This window comes from Euleptes europaea, chromosome 9, assembly GCF_029931775.1.
Source record: "Euleptes europaea isolate rEulEur1 chromosome 9, rEulEur1.hap1, whole genome shotgun sequence".
In the NCBI taxonomy this organism is placed as follows: domain Eukaryota; kingdom Metazoa; phylum Chordata; class Lepidosauria; order Squamata; family Sphaerodactylidae; genus Euleptes; species Euleptes europaea.
The window spans coordinates 16,980,128-17,000,214 of record NC_079320.1 but is presented as its reverse complement, the minus strand read 5'-3'; the positions used below and the strand labels follow the sequence as shown (position 1 = coordinate 17,000,214).

At 42.9% G+C, this 20,087-nt stretch overlaps 1 protein-coding gene across 2 annotated transcripts in view; it reads right to left on the bottom strand.

The window, feature by feature from the left end:
* The window catches only part of CCSER1 (coiled-coil serine rich protein 1), a 716,622-nt gene that overhangs the window by 646,216 nt on the left and 50,319 nt on the right, over nucleotides 1–20,087 (bottom strand). For both annotated transcript variants that reach the window (XM_056855393.1, XM_056855392.1), the window contains exon 3: nucleotides 4,240–4,333. In XM_056855393.1, coding sequence (XP_056711371.1) covers nucleotides 4,240–4,333 — 94 coding nt within the window. The remainder of the gene's footprint in view (nucleotides 1–4,239; nucleotides 4,334–20,087) is intronic.

Genomic DNA, 20,087 nt, shown 5'->3' with positions numbered 1-20,087 from the left:
TCAATGAACACCAAATAGTAAGATGTTTTTTTTATTAAAAAAATACAGTGTTTATTTATAGGCGTTTTCCCTCCCCTCTGCCCCAGACGCTCCTTCCCCCAGCTCCGTGCCTGGCTTTGAATGTTCATATGCGGTTATGTTCTGCACAATTTGCTGATTTGCCTGCACCAAAGGCAGAGATAATGCTGCTATACTTCAATCAACCCTGGTGCAAAGATACATCAGAACTACTTTCCCAGAGAAAGGTTCCCATTATGCCTGAAACACTGCTCTGGACTTACAGTCTTACCTACCAGCGTGGTGTAGTGGTTAAAAGCGGTGGTTTGGAGCAGTGGACTCTGATCTGGAGAACTGGGTTTGATTCCCCACTCATCCACATGAGCAGCGGAGGCTAATCTGGTGAACTGGATTTGTTTCCCCACTCCTACACACGAAGCCAGCTGGGTGACCTTGGGCTAGTTACAGTTCTCTTAGAGCTCTCTCAGCTTCACCTACCTCACGGGGTGTCTGTTGTGGGGAGGGGAAGGGAAGGTGATTGTAAGCCGGTTTGAGTCGTGGTACAGAAAGTCGGCATATAAAAACCAACTCTTCTATTTCTTCCTCTTCCTCCTCCTCCATCTCCATTCAGGAAGTGTGACTTCGTCAGTCCCTTGCACAGAACACATTGGGAGTATATGGAGATCTTATTCTTTCATAATTTAAGTAAATATTTTCGGTGCACCAGGGAAGTTGGCCTCTATTTTTAACACAGGAATACAAATCGGGCTGAGCTATCAAATATTTAGGAAACACCGGTGCATAGCTTTTATTTTTAGAGTATGCACATGAATCCCTTACATGGTCAAAACTATTTTCACGCGCCAAGCCAATTTCAGATACGGTAGCTTTAAATGAGACTTGCTTTAAAGGAGAATCACTACTCAGTGGTCGTCTTTGTGTCATACAAATCTCAATATACAGGCATGTTGATTTGGAAGAATCGCAAACGGAGGAAACAAGCTGCATGGTGTCACATGCTCAGCAGATGCCTCCCCTCCGAAAATGGATGAAAAATGAATACACAGTGGTCCTGCCTGCGGCTATTTGGTTGAATGTTTGACAGGGGGAGCTGTTGCCTCTTCATTAACCAGGTCCGCTGAGCAAAGAAGAGCAGCAACTAATAACATTATCTGGGATTGCTCAGTACACGTTAAACGTTTGAAAAGATGTTTGCTGGTATGTTTCTGTGCTAATATTGAAAAATTAAACTGACAGAACAATCGGTAGCAGGGTGTAATTAGGACTCGATTTGCACAGGAAAAACAGCAGCATGTTGGCTGTTTGAAATCTGTGCACACTAGCTTGCCATATGAATTCTACCCATTCTGCCATGCCATTGCAAACTGCAGGGATGAAAATTCTCAAATCCTCACAATTAGCTTCTGAACACAAGTGGCTTGCTGGGTTGATCCTCCGCATGCTTTGGATCTCAAGCAGCCTCTATAGAAGAAGAAGAGTTGGTTTTTATATGCCAACTTTCTCCACCACTTAAGGGAGAATCAAACCGGCTTACAATCACCTGCCCTTCCCCTCCCCACAACAGACACCCTGTGAAATAGGTGAGGCTGAGAGAGTGTGACTTGCCCAAGGTCACCCAGCTGGTTGCATATGGAGGAGTGGGGAAACAAATCCACTACACCAGATTAGCCTCCGCCACTCATGTGAAGGAGTGGGGAATCAAACCCGGTTCTCCAGATCAGACTCCATCGCTCCAAACCACCACTCTTAACCACTACATCACACTGGCTCTCAGGATAGGGATGCTTGTTTAGCATTATACAGATATCTAAAGTGATCCACTGATTTTTTCTGAGTTTTCTTTTCAGCCAACTAAATGAATGTGTTTTAGGGATGCTCAAACACCTGCCAGTTGCAAACAGGAAGCTGATTTTTTGATGATCAGTCCAAATGTTCATCAACTTTCTCAAGGGTAGTTGACAGGCTGTATTCCTTCCTAACCAGGCAGTACAACCCAATTTGTGTTTTGTTTTGTTTTTGTTTTTTTGCACATGAAACACAGTCCAACTGAGTTCTAGTATCCAATCCTTGCTGCACTTAGCAACTGCTCCACTCAGCAGGCAGTTCTTTAAATGGACAATTAAATCAGTCAAAATCATATAAATCAGAAATAAATAAATGTTGGGTTTTAACAAAATCCTACCTTCTAATGTTAATCTAAGTAGTCCCTAGAGATGCTAATGGCAGTCGATTGGTTTGAGTCAGCAGCCTCTTTGAAAAGACCCAATGCAAAGCAGTTTGGAAAAGATTCGCAGATGTCCATCATGAACCGAATAAGCTGGGTGGTCAGTTCACAGCTAACCAACACCATGGAACATGGCAAGTTCAACTGTCAAACTTGTGTGTGGCAAAATTCACAGTATCCCTAATGTATTTAAACCAAGAACTCAATTGGCATGATCTGACAATACATTTTATGCTACATAAATGGGGGCTTATATGGTTGAAAAGACTGACCCAGCTATAGAAAAAAGCAAGAGTCCAATAACACCTGAAAGACTAACAACATTTCTGGCAGGATATGAGCTTGGTATCTGAAGAAGTGAGCTGTGGCTCACAAAAGCTCACACCCTGCCAGAAATTTTGTTAGTCTTTAAGGTGCTACTGGACTCTTGCTGTTTTCTGCTGCTACAGACAGACTAACACGGCTACTCATTGTGACTCAGCTTTGTCAGTCAAAGAAAAAAGAAAGAAAATGCTTTTCTAATAACAATAATTCAAGAAGCATCTAATGTATTTTGAGATGGCAAGGCTTTTCATCAGGTAATTCTCCATAGTGCTGGGAGATGCATTCTTCCTCTTCTCAATTTATTGACAGACATAACCCCAACTTTGTCTGGTGACATCTGTTCTAACGTAGTGTTATTATGAAGAGTTGCCTGCTTCGGTCTTCTTTGCAGAAAATATATTCATATTTTATATTAACCAAATTGTGTTGGGGGTCTGCTTTTGAAATATTCCTCGGCTGCAGATCCTGTAAACTGATTTCAGCTAAATCTGGTACATTTAATCACAGATAAGAATCCCAGTTTATGTGGAACAAACCAATTCACCAAGGCTTTATGTCGAACTAGAGCTAATTGATTTGTGCGCAAAAGGAGAAAGGACAGAGACAGGAGGCATCCATCAGCACACCAATACACTATATTAGTGCCAAATCAGAGTATGATCAGTCTCTGGAGACACTTGAATTCAGACATTAACTTCTGTCAACATAAAACAAGAAATTCCAGGCTATTTCAAGCATACTCCTTTGTCAACCATCTTACTTTATCAAATGGACCAGGACCTTCTACGTTGCTAGAAAAATTAACACAGCCCATCAGAGATGAGAACGTTTTTGAGCCCAATGGATTCTGAAAGTTCACTGTGGGCTGCAACAATTAAAAAATAAATTAAAACCCTCCTCTGACTACCGCTGTTAAGACAGCCACAACCCCCCTCTCATATTCTCCACTCCATAGGTTGTAATCATGAAGGCTATCATAAATTTACACATACTTGTCAATTAAAGCTGTGTTCTCCAAAGCAATGAATACAGTTATTGGTATTTGTTCTCAAATATCTGGTCATTTGGAAAGAGTCCAGATTACACAGGGTTTTAAACCAAAGGTGACATGGAACCAGAAGCACAGCACAAGAGTTAAATGATGGAAAGAGAGAAATGCATATTGCAAGGCCTACCATTAAAGATATTAACAGGGAAAGAGGGAGGAAAAGGTTAAGCACCATGCCAACACCCACACACAAAAGAGTGGCATTAACATCTGTGACAGCTCTTCAACAGCTACCCTGGAGGCACTAGGCATTAAAAGCATCTGGAAAACCAATGAGCCTCCAGTCACTGAGCAACTGGGATAATTCAGAATCTGCCAAAGAGTCTCTACCTTTTGATAATCGGCCTCATGAAGTGATCCATAGTAAAACAGTGTGATCCCCAAACGTAACATCTTCATGAATGGCGTTCAGCAAGAAATAAGTGTCTGTAGTTGAGACACCCATTTCTTGAAGGCAACGGAACCATTAAATGGCTGAAAACGCAATCCACTCATCTCCTTTTTAGAAGATGTATCTTCACTAGCGACTTTCTAAAAAGTGTGCTTAGCAAATTCCCTTTTAGGAAAAGTTAATGTATAAAAAGAATATCCGAGCCCATCAATGTTCCGCATTTGCCCGACTCACCAGAACGGTGATGGTGCTGCTCTTCGAGGAATTCCAAGTCAAGCATGAGGTCATCTTCATCCAGGTCACAGGAGCCCAAATTATTCAAAACATCCTGTGAGCAAAGGAAGAATATAGGATTGAAGTTAAATGAATTCAGAAAACATTTATGTTTGATGTATGCATGTAGCTATAGAATGAGCTGAACAGATAAGGACCAGTGACTGTACATCTACATTAGGGCATGAAGAAAAGAACAACAAGAACTGACATGTCCTTTCGGAGGAGGGAGGGTGAAATTCCCCCCCCCCCAAGACCCAATCACTGTCTTCAGAGAAATGTTTCAGCAAAAGGTTTAATAAAACTCTCGATTGACTTTGAAATAGCCCCTTGGAAACTTTAAAACACAGCTTTCCTCTTAGCGGGGTCTTTCTTTGACTTGAACTCCTGCTGTGCGTGCAGAAACACACAGAAGTGCACTTTTGTGCGAATCATGTCAACATACTGGGATGCTGCCCTTATGCCCCAGCAGAAGTCCACAGAGCAACCGCCAACCCAAGAGGTACTAGATACCCTGCAGAAAAAGAGGAGCTGATTCACTGTTGCAGAAGCTGAGGCTTACATTCAGTACTAAGATCAGAGGAGCATGCCTAATGGCCTATTATCTTAGGTGATGTGGAACGCTTGTTTGTGGGCTTTCTAGAGGCACCTGGTTGGCCACTCTGTGAAGAGGCTGCTGGACTTGATGGGCCTTGGTCTGATCCAGCATGGCCTTTCTTATGTTCTGTCTCATCAGAGAACTACAGCATCTCACAGCCCAGTCCTATGTACATTCACTCAGAATCTAATCCAGTTGTGTTCAGTAGCCTTTATTTCCAAGTAAATACACAAAGGACTGAGTTACGCAATTTAAGGACAATTCATCACCTCTGTAATTATTTGATATTATTTTGTATGCATTTCTATCACCGATTGCACTGTACCGAGCGGGCCCTGTCATTTCTTTGCACTCCACCAAAGAATCCACAGTGAAAGGTTTGCAGTAGCATACCCCCCCCCAAAAAAAGTGGTTCTTCCTCTTTTTACCACAAATCAGAAGATTTAAGAAATCACTGTAGTCTAAAACAGAGGGATTATTGCAAAATCCTATGCGGATGGAATTTGCAATTGAATCATTGCCCTGTCTCTTAAGCCTGCTCCTTGGATCAAAATCACTTTATGGGAGAGCCAATGAGTAGATCAAGCAGAGTTCGCATTTTAGGGTATTTTTATTTTACCCTTTATTTATTTTCTCCTGGCATCTGCCCATGCTTCAATGATTTGTGTCCCTCAGATTCAAAAATCCAGGAGGACTACAACCACGTGTTGCAAAAATATAAATGAAAAAACAATACAAAGAAATTTCTTCAAAGCAATTCCTTTTAGGTGCTGGAAAGCATTTTTAATAGTTTTGTAAAGTCTTTTCAGCAGAGAAAGGGCTAATTCTGAAGAAGTTTTCTCTCTCTTGTTTCTGTGTTGCAGACGCACACCTGAGATCTTAGGTACTACAGAAACGAGAGATTTAAAATTAGTCCTTTGTGTGCAGCAAATCTTACATGTTTAGTTTTAAGTTACATTTTTCTGCAACAATGAGCTGGTTTTCAAGAGGCTTGTCGTGTTGTTTATGTGGTTTTTCTGTTACAACACATTGGTACAGTTTCCCATAGAACCCCCAATTCTCTGGTTTATGGGTTTTGTCTGCGGTCTCCATGGACACTAGAGAAATAGGGAAGAGTCTTTCTCTGTGTGTTGCTCCTTGAAGTTCCATGAGGTACAGAATAACTGAGTTATGGAGCCAGTGTGGTGTGCTGGTTAGAGCATTGGACTGGGATCTGAGACTCAGCTTAGAATCCCCCCCCCCCCGCCAGCGCGCACGCACACACTATGGAAGCTTGCTGGGTGTCCTTAGGCTAGTCACACACACTCAGCCTAACCCCCCAGAGTTGTTACGAGGATAAACTAGAGGAGAGGAGAATGATCCCTGCTATGGAGAACAGTGGGGTACACGTGAAGTAAATACCCCCCAGTGGTGCTGTGTAAATAAACGTCAAGTAGCATTAATGTCAGCTGCAAACTGTGCCCCCCTCTTCTGGGGCTACAGGTGTGGTGAAGGAGCCTTGAGCGAAGAGGCACATAGCAACGGATATAGCAACGGAAAAACATTGGGAAGTGTACTGAGAAACAAGCGGGTGTGGCAGAGGTTGGATGATCAGGCATTGATGATTGCAACTTTTATTTGCAAGGTAGAGTTAAAGGATGTGATAGGTACAGGATCCATGCACGTCTAGTGGAAAAAAATCAGACTCAAAGACAATCCAATATCCCTGTCTCTGGTCTTGCAGGTTCAACTACCCATCTTCCCAATTCTGCCATCCAATATTCTTTAAATTGATGTGCCCGGACGTGCTTTTTTATATATATGGCCAAGTATCAACTTACATTTCTGTTAGGTGCCCACCTGTGGTCCTTCTAACATGCTTTTTGACAAACTGTGATCTAGATCTTGTTCACTTCTCCAATGAATGATAGGCTGCCTGCTCCCCTCTTGTTTACCATTAACAATGCAGAAAATACATCGTCTTTCTGTATGATCCAATGTTCCCTTATTCAAATGATGCAAATTACCATCCAATTACAGCAATATTGATACCAAGTCTTGACTAATGTTTGTGACATTCTGTGCTTTGATTGCAAACATTATAATGAATCTACATTCCATTAATACCAGATGTTTATTAACAAGTTCTTTGGCTTTTTACTCTGTCTGGCTTCCTGTTCAGCAGTAAATTTTGGTTGCACTCAAACTTAAATTTATCATCTTTGAGCATCAATCATCTGAATTGCTACATTTGAATTTTATGAAACTTGGACTACTATTTTGCACTTGCAATGAATGAGGGATTTTAAAATTATTTAATGACACATCGACTCAGTGAGGTAAAAGGTCAGAGAAAGCTCAAATTCTATTTATTTACTTGAAAATATTTATGTGCCACCTTTCGGCCTGATAAACCGGCAAAAAGAGAACATTAAAAGGCAATCACCATAATGCAGTGACCATATTTTGTCACTACAAACTGAGCCCCAGATACCTTCTACTCATATTCCCCTTCGAAGAAGAAGGAGGAGGAGGAGGAGGTGATGGTGGTTTTTATGTGCCAATTTTCTCTACCTTTTTAAGGCAAATCAAACTGGCTTACAATCTCCTTCTCTTCCTCTCCCCTCAACAGACACCTTGTGAGGTAGGTGAGGCTGAGAGAGCTCAAAGAGAACTGTGACTAGCCCAAGGTCACTCAGCTGGCTTCACGTGTAAGAGTGGGGAAACCTACTCGGTTCACCAGATTAGAGTCCACTGCTCTCGTGGAGTGGGGAATCAAATCCGGTTTGTCAGATTAGAGTCCAGCACTCTTAACCACTATAGCATGCTGGCTCTCAGAAATTAATCATAATCCCTTGCACATTTACAAGTTGATATTTCGTCGGAAATACAACGTAGGATTTTTTCGCCTTGCTTCCAAACCATGATTCCAAATTATCCCTTAATGCTGATTTTGAGGCAAGAGAACAAACCATGGTGCACAGCTTAAAGAGAACAACACACGGTCTTTGCCGCAAATACAGAAGTGCTTGGATTGATCCACAAGCACATGCCATGCAGAAGGAATCTTCTGCTCATGGAACATTAAATCTCACAAGAAAATATTGCATGAGAAAAGTGTGAAACTTCCTGAAGATGTCCTTCCTCTTCTCCAAGAGGAAGCATGAGAAGTTTGATAGTTGCCCGTTACGGCACAGTAAGACCTCTCGCGCAAGCTCTTGTGGAAGAATGCTAGTGGCTATTTCCTTTCTGCTTACAATGCACTGGACCCAACCAAATTATTTTTGTGAATGGCCAGACCCATATGTGACAGAGAACCACAGCTACCTATTGCATTTGTATCTCAATATTTCTCTATACTCAAGGCAACATATGTGACCCCCACCCACTTTACCCTCACAACAACCATGGGTTGGATCCAACCTGCTTTTCCACTGATGAAAAAGGAAGCAAGGAGTCCCCGTCGAAGACCAAAGCTATGCTGGGGACCATGGGACCTCCGTGAAATGAAGCCAGTATGAACACATGAAGCTGCCTTATACTGAATAAGACGCTTGGTCCATCGAAGTCAGTACTGTCTACTCAGACCGGCAGCGGCTCTCCAGGGTCTCAGGCAGGGGTCTTTCACATCACCTACTTGCCTAGTCCCTTTAACTGTAGATGCCGGGGATTGAACCTGGGACCTTCTGCATGCCAAGCAGATGCTCTACCACTGAGCTACAGCCACAACAAAAAACAGAAATGCTTAAAAACAGGATAGTTATCTCAATTAAGGAATCAAAGTATTTCAAGCAACAACTATCCCCCCCACCCGCCAAGTTGTATGGTATATAGCCAGAAAAAGAATCACAGAGATGCTAGAAAAGGGAAAGGTTTAAGCCATTTAAAGTACTGTTAACACTAAGAACCGTAACTGAATAATTCATGGACATAATGAAATGTTTTCCCTTTTTGACTCTCCTACATACTTCAAAGAGAAAATAAAATTACATGAAAACTAGGAAATAGGAAGACAATCTACAAATGCTGAATTCATTGCTCCACACACCAGCAGCCTCTGTATCTAATGTAAAGCTCTGCAGAGTGCCTTTCATATACAATGAGCAGATTAAACGTCTTCATCTCCTGAACGCATCCATCAAATAATCATGTTTTCTAGCAGAGTGACGTTCTAGGAAGAAAATACAAAGTCTGTAATACCTGATAACTCAATTTTGCTGTGCCTAGCTAAGATGTTGAAATACTTCTTTTGAGAATACTGAGGGCCAAAGGAAGGTGAAATATCAGCGTCGGAGCAGGGGAGGGAGATCTTGGAAATATGTCTGCTAGTGGAATAAGATCTGGGCTGAGATTCTCTTATCCTCAAAGTTACAGGTATTTAAGCTTGGGTGTGGCCAAAGGCACAACACGGAGCAAGATGAAGAGCAACAACCAAAAGAGTCTGTGTCCATGACTTAGTCCATGGCTTGCAGCCTGTAGCCCTGAGAGAACCGGGCCAATGGATCAAGAGCCTGCTGTGCGTTTTGTCACTGCCAGTCGGTTGGCTGCATAAATTATATTTTTGTGTTTCCTTGTAAACCAATTTTAGTCCCTGGTGTGAAGGAAATCAGGAAAGCTGTGTGTGTGTGCACACTGGAAGGTAATGGGCACCAGCTGCACAGCTGGCAGGATCCTGAGGCTGCTCTGTACACTGGCCAGGATCCTGCAAGGAAGTACCACCCTCAGTTCATCACTCGACTTCTACAGAGGGGGCTGCATAAAACCAGTCTAGCACCCTGTGCCACCTTGGCCAGGACCTTCTGCCACCACTGTTTCTGCAGACTAGAAGAGGGTCTGAGGGGGGAGGGGCTACAGGCCTCGGTTTGAATCCTGGCTAGTGGAGGTAGGGTTGCCAGGTCCCTCTTCGCCACTGGCGGGAGGTTTTTGGGGCGGAGCCTGAGGAGGGCGGGGTTTGGGGAGGGGAGGGGAGGGACTTCAATGCCATAGAGCACAATTGCCAAAGCAGCCATTTTCTCCAGGTGAACTGATCTCTATCGGCTGGAGATCAGTTGTAATAGCGGAAGATCTCTAGCTAGTACCTGGAGGTTGGCAACCCTACACCAGGGTCATCTAGTCCAACCCCCTGCACAACTACCTCCTCCCACACACACCCAGTGACCCCTACTCCATGCCCAGAAGGTGGCCAAGATGCCCTCCCTCTCATGATCTGCCTAAGGTCACAGAATCAACATTGCTGACAGAATCGGCAATGCTGACAGCATTGCTGGTGGCAAGGTTTCCCTTGCAAGCTCTGGCAGAGTGGCTTCTGCCAAGGATGATACATTATCCACAAAAGCACCTTTGCAGCACTGGATCCTACCTGGTCCCTCTGGTGCTAATCAGCCATCAACCTTGGCTCCTTCCCTGAGGACTCTACGCCAGAGTCATTGAGCTTGTTGGAGATGGTGATGGCAACTGTCATGACAAATGGATACTAGTCGTGATGCATCCCTGTTCTCTCCAGGATCAGAGGAGCATGCCTATTATCTTAGGTTGCTGTGGAACACAGGCAGGATGGTGCTGCTGCAGTCGTCTTGTTTGTGGGCTTCCTGGAGGCACCTGGTTGGCCACTGTGTGAACAGACTGCTGGACTTGATGGGCCTTGGTCTGATCCAGTATGACCTTTCTGTTCTTACAACTTTTTCCAGCTTCCTTTTTTTCCTTTCCAGATACAAATCAACCTACCTTTTATCACCCTCCCATCTTCAGCTATATTTAATAATTATTTACTTAATTTACTAAGATAGAGAGACCGACAGGCAAAAAAAAAAAAAAAAAGGCTAGATCCTATGTACCAGGTCTATAGACATGCATGTTTTTTTCCCCCAAACCTTCCCTGGGAGCACCTTCCAGTGTGAATAGATGCAACCATACAAACCAATGTTAGCATAAAAATGGGCAGCCTGCGTGAAAGAGCCAGGCTATCCGCTGGATGAAGAACACTTGAAAATGCCAAGAGCACTTGAAAACAACAGAAAAACACATATTCTATTGAAAAGTAAAAGCCTCTTGAAAACAGTAGAAAAGAATATTCTCATAGAACTGTTTCAAAAAGGCATGTGTTTATTTTTAAAACATCTGATAACTGTAATGAACACAATCACACGCATTTAGCTCTTTCTCAGTCACAACACTGGATTCCAGGACTTCCATGCGTAAAAAGTTCCATTCCTGTTCTATTGATGGGAAGCTAATCTACTGCCTCTTTTGGCATAAATCTTATTCATGAAATTAACATAAAAACACTTGGTGTATTTCATTCACAAAAGTTTTTTAAATAGTTGGCGATCCTAAATGAGAGCCCATACTCCCCTCCCCCCAAGGCTGATCTTGGGGTGATATTCTGAAATTTGGGGAGTATTTGTGATTTTAGGCAACTCACTCTCTCCATTTGCAATGGCTTCTGAAAGACAATGGTAGAGAAATGGTTTATACGGCACACCTTGATCCTAGATTTCTCCCACAAGCCCTTACAATTGGGGCAAATTGATTCCAATTGGTGAGTTAAGCAGGTGATTAAATCTCTCCCTTGGAAATCAATAGAACTGAAAAAGGTTTTGCTTTGGTTGGATCAGGCTCTATCTATCTACATTTAGCAGATGCTAACATTCTGGTTGCTACACAGTCTCATGGTAATCATACGAACCACAAGACCTTTTTAAATAAATGGTTTTTGGCACGGATAGAAACCAAGTAATACCACTTACAGCCCCACAGTGCTTGAGGCTGCATTTTGATTCAGCTGAGCTGAGCTGGGGACTACAGGCAGGGGTGAGTTTAAACCAGTGGTTCCCAACCTTTTTTTGACCAGGGACCACTAGGACTTTTTTGTTCGGTGCAGGGACCCCAAGGTTCAAAATAAAAATTCCGAGAATTTGAAAATAAACTTTAATCATAACTGTTAGTTAAACATTAAACTTAGAATAATATTTGAATATATATTTTTATAATAGAGAACTTTTAATTGAAAATATTAATTTATTATGGGTTTATAACTTTGTTTCGCGGACCTTAATTTGGTTCTCGCAGACCCCTGGGGGTCCATGGACCCCCGGTTGGGAACCAGTGGTTTAAACTTTGCCTTTTTTAAAATGCTGGGAAGCCTAACTCCGGGGATGAAATAGTCACATCCAAGAAAGGGATAGACCAAGAAAGGGATCTTGGGGTGGTAGTGGATAGCTCAATGAAGATGTCAACCCAGTGTGCGGCTGCTGTAAAAAAGGCAAATTCCATGCTGGCCATAATTAGACGAGGAATAGAGAATAAAACTGCTGATATCATACTGCCCTTGTACAAATCTACGGTGAGACCACACTTGGAATACTGTGTACAGTTCTGGTCACCACACCTAAAGTATGTTACAGAGCTTGAGAAGGTGCAGAAAAGAGCAACCAAAATGATTAGGGGACTAGAGCAACTGTTCTATGGGGAGCGGTTACAACTCTTAGGGCTGTTTAGCTTGGAAAGAAGGCGGCTAAGGGGAGACACGATAGACGTCTATACAATTATGCATGGTTTGGAGAGAGTGGACAGGGGAAAGTTTTTCTCCCTCTCCCATAATACTAGAACACGGGGTCATCTTCTAAAGCTGGAGGGTGAGAGATTCAAAACAGATAAAAGGAAGTATTTTTTCACACAACACATAGTTAAATTGTGGAACTCCCTGCCCCAGGATGTGGTGATGGCTGCCAGCTTGGAGGGCTTTAAGAGGGGAGTGGACATATTCATGGAGGAGAGGGGTATTCATGGCTGTTAATTAGAATGGATATTAGTCATGCTGCATACCTATTCTCTCTAGTATCAGAGGAGCATGCCTATTATTTTGGGTGCGGTGGAACACAGGCAGGATGGTGCTGCTGCAGTCGTCTTGTTAGTGGCTTCCTAGAGGCACCTGGTTGGCCCCTGTGTGAACAGACTGCTGGACTTGGTGGGCCTTGGTCTGATCTAGCAGGGCCTTTCTTATGTTCTTATGCTCTAATCCAAAAGAATTAGCAGGATTAAATGGCTGCTTGAAACCTCACCCTTCAGCAGGTAGATATTGCACTGATTTGAAATGGCAGAAAGGTATTGGTCTGCTTTGTGGCACAGCTGCTCTGTTGCTATAGGTAAATCATCCCAGTCCTCAAGTACTGTTGCTGTCTGCACAATCCCAAGAAACATACAGAGGATTTGAAAGGAGGTTTCCCATATCTATATTGTCAGCATTCCCTGTCAAACACAAGAAGCAGCTTCTTTATCAGACACAGCAGGGACTCTTTTGAGGAAAATTCATTTATATACTGAAAGGAAAGGCAAACAATAACTAGGGCCTAAGTAGACCGTGTTGAAGGGACAGATTAAGCCGAGCAATGTTTTCTAAAAGTATTTAACAAAAATACTTTGTGCACTTAGCCCTCCGATCATCTCTGAAATTTTCCATCCACACAGACCATAAACAGCCAGTGACAGCTTTTTGCTGTCACATCTGAAGAGACAAGCATCACAAACCGGCATTTTGACTGTGACAAATGGAGAAGCAGGTAAACTGTCCACAGTAATTTATTTTATGAAGTTACCATTGTACCTGGTTTGCTTCAAGTCAAGTGATTGTCGTAAAAGTTATCATTACCCATGAAATACGGGTATTAGCTTTTCAGTGGGGCCGAGTTTCAGTCAAAGGACTGCTTACAGACAACTGGAGAACTGCCCTGGATATATTGCAGTTTCAGGGTACTGGTTCAACCTCAAATGCTTCAGCCGAACAAAAAGAAGAGGCAGGTTTCGACACTGTTTGCCACAGTTCTACAAACTGACTTTCTCCCACTGAAATAAAGAGGATTTAAAAGAACTTGGCTTGACCATGCACTGTATTTTCTTATTGGTACTATAAACTATGGAACCTTGGTATATTGGCTTAGATTCACTTAATTTATATTATTCTCTTCTCTTTTTTAACTGCGCAACAACCCTGTGAGGTAGGTTAGGCTGAAAGTATGTAACTGGTCCAAAATTTTCCAGTGAGCTTCCAAAGCAAGATGAGGATTCGCACCTGGGTATCCCAGTCCCTACTGTGAAGCTCTAACTGCTACACCTAACTAGCTTTCATAGGGTGGTTGCTGTTCCAGAGTAGCAAGCAACCAGGCATAGTTGATTCATGCAAGCCGGGTTATATCAAGTCACCCAGAGGTTGCTGGCAGGCCTAGGGTTGCCAGCCTCCAGGTAGGACCTGGAAATCTCCTGGAATTACAACAGAACTCCAGACGACAGAGTTCTCTCCCCCTGGAGAAAATGGCTGTGTTGGAGGAGGGACTCTATGGCATTTTATCCAGCTAAAGCCTCTCCCCTCCCCAAACGCTGCCCTCCTCAGACTCTACCATAAAATCTCCAGGAATTTTTCAATCTGGAGATGGCAACCCTAGCCAGGCCTATCACCCATAAATCCTCCCTCAAAGGCCAAAATAGGCCTGGAAAGGGCCCTCCCCCCTCCCCGTCTTTTACTGACAAAACCAAGCCTGGAGTTCTATGGTTGCCTGCAACAGGCACTGAGGGAATCCGCTGCTTAAAGCTACAGACACGCAGTTTATCATTTTAGGTTTTTTTTTAAAATCCCCCTAGGTACTTTTTTAGATTTCACATTTTTCTGCAAACCTGGGGCTACACCACTAACTCCCACACCACACTGTGGCTGTTGTTGAAGAGTACCAAACAACAGGCCTAGGTGAGTCATGCAAGTCAGGTGGTATCAAGTCACCCAGTGGTTGCTGCCAGGCCTGACCCTATGAGTCCTCCCCTGAAAGGCCAAAACAGCCCTGGAATGGGCCCTGCTCCCTTCCCCTGCCTTTTACTCACTGAAACCAAACCTTGGGATACTGTGGTTGCCTAGCAACGGCCACTGAGGGAATACGTTTGTAAAAGCTACAGGTGCTCTTTTTATAATTTGGGGTGTTTTTTAAAAAAACAATGTATTTTTTTAATTTCAATTTTTTCAGCAAAACTGTAGTGTTGTTCAGACTTACAGAAAGATCTGTCTTGCCCGTTCACAGCTCCATTTCACAGCGCCAGAGATGGCTATGACTGGGCAGTTGACTACCCACCGTCAGATACAAAGTGCTGACAAGATAAAACCTTGACCAATATTCTTTGGATCTAGACGCCAGCTCAGGAACTTAAGAACCAGACTCACATTTCAGGGTTTCATATTTTAATGATCGTATTTTCTAATCCTTATTACTACAAAACCTAATCCTAACCTTTCTTCACAGTTCCCTGTAATTTTATCGGTGCTATGTCTTCTTTAAATAAATACAGAGATAACCTTGGTTGTCATGAAAACAGCAAAAAGCTTATCTCTAACTCTAAGCTAATATTTCTCCTCCATCTCTCATAATTTTACAATTGTTTTTTTTTTAAAGCTCTTTTGAATTGAATATTGGAGGCAGTACAGAAAGCAGCTGCTTAAGAAATGGATTCATCCACCAGATGTGACTTAATGGCAAAAAAAATTGCTTAGGCTTGTCTAAGAACACCTAATGACTTTTACAGAACTTACGTTAACTTATGAGGAAACACACAGTTGCTATAAACACAAAAAGCCGCTAAAGAAGATGCATGACTGACTTGCCCATTGTCCATCCTGTTCTTCTCACAACACAATCAGCCACATCAAATGTGAGTTGGTAACGTTTGCCAAAAGCATGAAGAAGCAGAAATAAAGAGCATCATAAATAACCGGAAGCAACCATAAACCCAACGAAAAAGAAGAAACGCCAAAAAAAGAAAGCACAATTCTCTTGAAAGAAGCTCAGACCTGGCAACAAATATATGTTTGTATATGTTACAACTATGGGTTTTTTTAAGTGTATGCCTAAAAAAATGTAATGTGTAAATAAGGCAAATACCCTTATAGAGAGCTGGGATTGTCTACAGCTTCCTGTACTGTACAAGTTGGGTATCCCTTATCCGGACACCCGATATCCATACTGATCTGAAAACCGGACCTTTGGAGCCGGTATACAGGCATTCCTCACAGGCCCTCAGCAGCACCACTGATGGTTCAATGTACACAAAATTATTTAAAATATTGTTTAAAATTACAATCAGTATGTGTGTAAAGTGTATATAAAACATAAACGAATTTCGTGTTTAGACTTGGGCCCTTCCCCCAGATATCTCATTATATATGCAAAAATTCCAAAATATTCCAAAATACAGAAAGATTCAAAATATGGACCACTTCTGGTCCCAAGCAGTATGCATAAGGGATACTCAACCTATATACACTTAGATAAGGCCCACTGGTAGCTGGGTATTGTTCTAGTGCATTCAATCACTAACAGGATATTCCTGACCAGATAGAAGAAGAGTCTGTTTTTTTTATATTCCGACTTTCTCTACCACTTAAGAAAGAATCAAACTGGCATACAATCACTTTCCCTTCCCCTCCCCACAACAGACACCCTGTGAGGTAGGTGGAGCTGAGAAAGTGTGACTAGCTTAAGGTCATCCAGCGGGCTTCATGTGTAGAAGCGGGGAAACCAATACGGTTCACCAGATTAGCGTCCACCGCTCATGTGGAGGAGTGGGGAATCAGATCTGGTTCTCCAGATCAGAGTCCACTGCTCTAAACCACTGCTCTTAACCACTACACCACGCTGGCTCTAGGTAAGTCCAGGAGGGTCATGATTAGAGCAGAGCAATATAGCATGATGAGTGTACACAATGGGTCATAGCCAGCCAGGGTTTTTTTCCCCACTCAAGGCCATCTGATTCCTATTTGTTTTCATTTGCTCAGGAATATCTAGTTACTGAATTACTGCAAGCTTTGACTCTTGAAAGCTTATACCCCCCCCCCAATCTTGTTGGTCACAAAGGTGCTACTGGACTCAAATCTAGCTGCAACAGCTGTAGAGCCTACCTAAGTCTATCTTCCCGTCCCACACAGCTTCTGTCCATGTAGGTCCCATGATACACACACCCAGCATAGGCCTTTTGGGGCGGTCAAAGGGGGACACCTTCTTCACTAGCCGAAAACCTGGGTCAATCCAACCCAGTGCTTTGCTTCCTCAGCTCTCCCTACCTATTTTGTGACTTCTAGCGACAAGACTCCCCCCTTCCACACCGGTGTTATCTCAATCTTGACAAACACAGCATCCCCAATCGCACACACAAAAGGCAATCGTGGGGCGGAGGGGGGAGCACGTTGACGGATAAAAGCCTGACATTTGAGTAAAAGCCTTTATCAAAGAATGATTTAATACCATGTTTACCAGTGGAGCAGTCACAGGCCCGAGTTGCTATGGAAACAGACAGAATTCCAATAATATTAAGCAATAGTGTATCTATTATAGGATTGCATTAATAATGCTCTAGTAAAGGGTCACTTGAAATTTCATTTACAAGGCTCCATTTTAACTCGCAAAGCAAACAGCGCAAGAGACAGGAAATTACCATTACCGATTAATGTCAGGTTTAAATCACTTATTTCTGTTTGCAAAGAAGCAGACCAAATGATTTACCCAACTGTTCGAATGAATAGATTCCTCCTCCCCTTTCAAAAAATATTCTTCAGAACTGGGTCCATTCAGAAGCTTCATATTGCCGTACAGGTTATTTATGTTTGTGGCTCTGAATTCTACATACAGCAATCAGTATTTATTTCATTTCATTTTAAACATTTTTATGCCACCTTTCTACCTGATGAAGGTCTCCAAGGGGGTAAGCCCTGAGTCTGGCTTCAGCTGGGGACGGTGGGATATAAATTGAGATAGATTAGATAGGATTGGATGGATGGATGGATAGATGAAGAGTCAGGAAAAAATGTTTTGGTAACAGTGCAATCCTAAACAGATTTATGCCTTTTGGAAGGGGTAAGTCTGTTTAGGAGTGCATTATAAATTGGCACCTTCCCCCCCACCCTTGCTTCTCAGTGACACAGAAGTTTCTTTTTTTTAAAACCCAGATTTTGCAAACCATGGTTTTTCTGATCGCTCTTGAAAGCTGGATCCCCACCAATTCTTTGCAAAGGAGCTTAGTCAAAGCCTCTAAAGGAATGCTATTGTATTTCAGCACTCTCCCAAATGGACCACAGAACTGCAAAGCAGAAGCTCTCTCGGAATCCATGCAAGTCCTGCACAGGTAGATACGGCCGAGCCAGGGCAGTTGCCTGAGAACCAGATTATTAGAATTGCAATTCCATCCTCCAAACCCAATCATGGGAGAATAGAGCTATTGCCTGTGCTATATTCAAGTGGCACTGTTACAGCAAAGACTCCCTCACAAATTTCAGTTCATTGGACTGTACAGCTTTTTATTGGTAGCGGCACTGTGCCAGCAAGAAAAGACTGCGAGTTTAACAGCTGCTGAAGAGTCAACAGAAGACAACAAGACACTGTCCTTATACAGGCAACACATAAACGAGGGCAGTGTTTTATTATTTCCTTTGTTTTTTTCTTTTCAGAAACACTACTGGATACTTGGATTCTTAGCAATGTTTGAATGCACTTCAACTAGGCTGGCGCCCAAGCTATCTATGCAGTTTTAGGATCAGCTAGCACAGCTTCCAGCTAGACATTGAAGAAAGCTGATAGGAAGAAAGTAGATTCCTTTGAAATGTGGTGTTGAAGGAGAGTGTTACGGATTCCGTGGACTGCCAAAAAAAAAACCAAATCAATGGGCTATGGATCAAATCAAGACTGATCTGACCCTAGAAGCTAAAATGACTAAACTGAGGCTATCGTATTTTGGTAACATTATGAGAAGACAGTCATGCTAGGAAAAGTTGAGGGCAGCAGCAGCAAAAGAGGAAGACCCATCAAGAGATAGATTGACTCAAAGGAAGCCACAGCCCTCATATTGCAAGATCTGAGCAAGGCTGTCAAAGATAGGACATTTTGGAGGACATTGATTCATAAGGCCGCCGTGAGTCGGAGGCGACTTGACGGCACTTAACACACACACACACACACACAGCTCAGCTTAGCCCAAGGTTATCAGAAGTTGGAAGTTAAGCAACATTGGCTACAGTTAGTAAGAACATAAGAAAGTAAGAAAAGCCCTTCTGGATCAGACCAAGTCCCATCAAGTCTAGCAGCCTGTTCACACAGTGGCCAACCAGGTGCCTCTAGGAAGCCCACAAACAAGACGAACGCAGCAACATTATCCTGCCTGTGTTCCACAGCACCTAATATAATAGGCATGAAATGTAGGGAAGCGGGAACCTTGGGGAAAACCTGGTCAGTCCCCAAACCAAGAGATAGATGGGCAGGTGGGAGGCAAAAGGGAAGACAGGGAATCTGGAGCGGGGTGTGGAGCAAGAAGTGCTCCCAGAAGGCTAAGGAGGATGGGGGCTGACAGGGGTTCCTTGCTTACCCTGCAGCCAGGGTAAGGGGACTTTCTCAACAGGCAGTCCGGCCTTCACCCATTCTGATTCCATAGCAGTCTGGAGCCAGTTGAAAGGTAACAGGATGGAGGACTCACAAGAGGACAAAAAGGAGGAGCAGCATTCACACTTGAAGCAGACTTCCGAGGCAACTCACCCAGAAAAGATTCGTGAAAGTCTTGACTTCAGTTGGGAAACCAATAAATAAAATCAATGCACCTAAACAGTCTCTTCGCTTATATTCTCTGGGTTGCAGATCAGACTGCTGGCAACAACAAGCCAAGAGCCCTTCGGTTATCTAAGCTCTGATGAGCCCTAGGATCAGAACTAGCAAACCTTAATACTGCTCAACTTCCTGACTTTTCAGAGAGTTCACAAGTCAACCCAGAAGACTGACAACATTTTGCTGTTATTAATTCCACTGTTTACTTTCCTTGGTATCATGGGCTATGCTGACATAAATGACCTGTGACCTGCAGCTAGCAGAATTAATGCCCCACCACTTCTCCCCGCCGAAAGGAATTCCAGGTTGTTAGAGCAAAGTTGACTATGACCTGCTTCTGGCAACTAGCTGCTGAATTTGTTCATCACGGTTTACCAGTAAGAGACTGAACAAAAAGCTATTCTTGCTGGTTTGTAAGGTTCTGTAGAACTTCTATTGTGTGTTTGCTTGTTTAATTTTTTTATTTTCAAAAAACCCTACAAGACACCAATTCACAATACAATCAATACAGACTACAAACGTGCATTAACAAGACTTAGCTATAAACTCGTGCTCTAACATGTAACTAACAATTGTCTGGGTATGTCTATATCATTTTTATACCCTCTATCTTT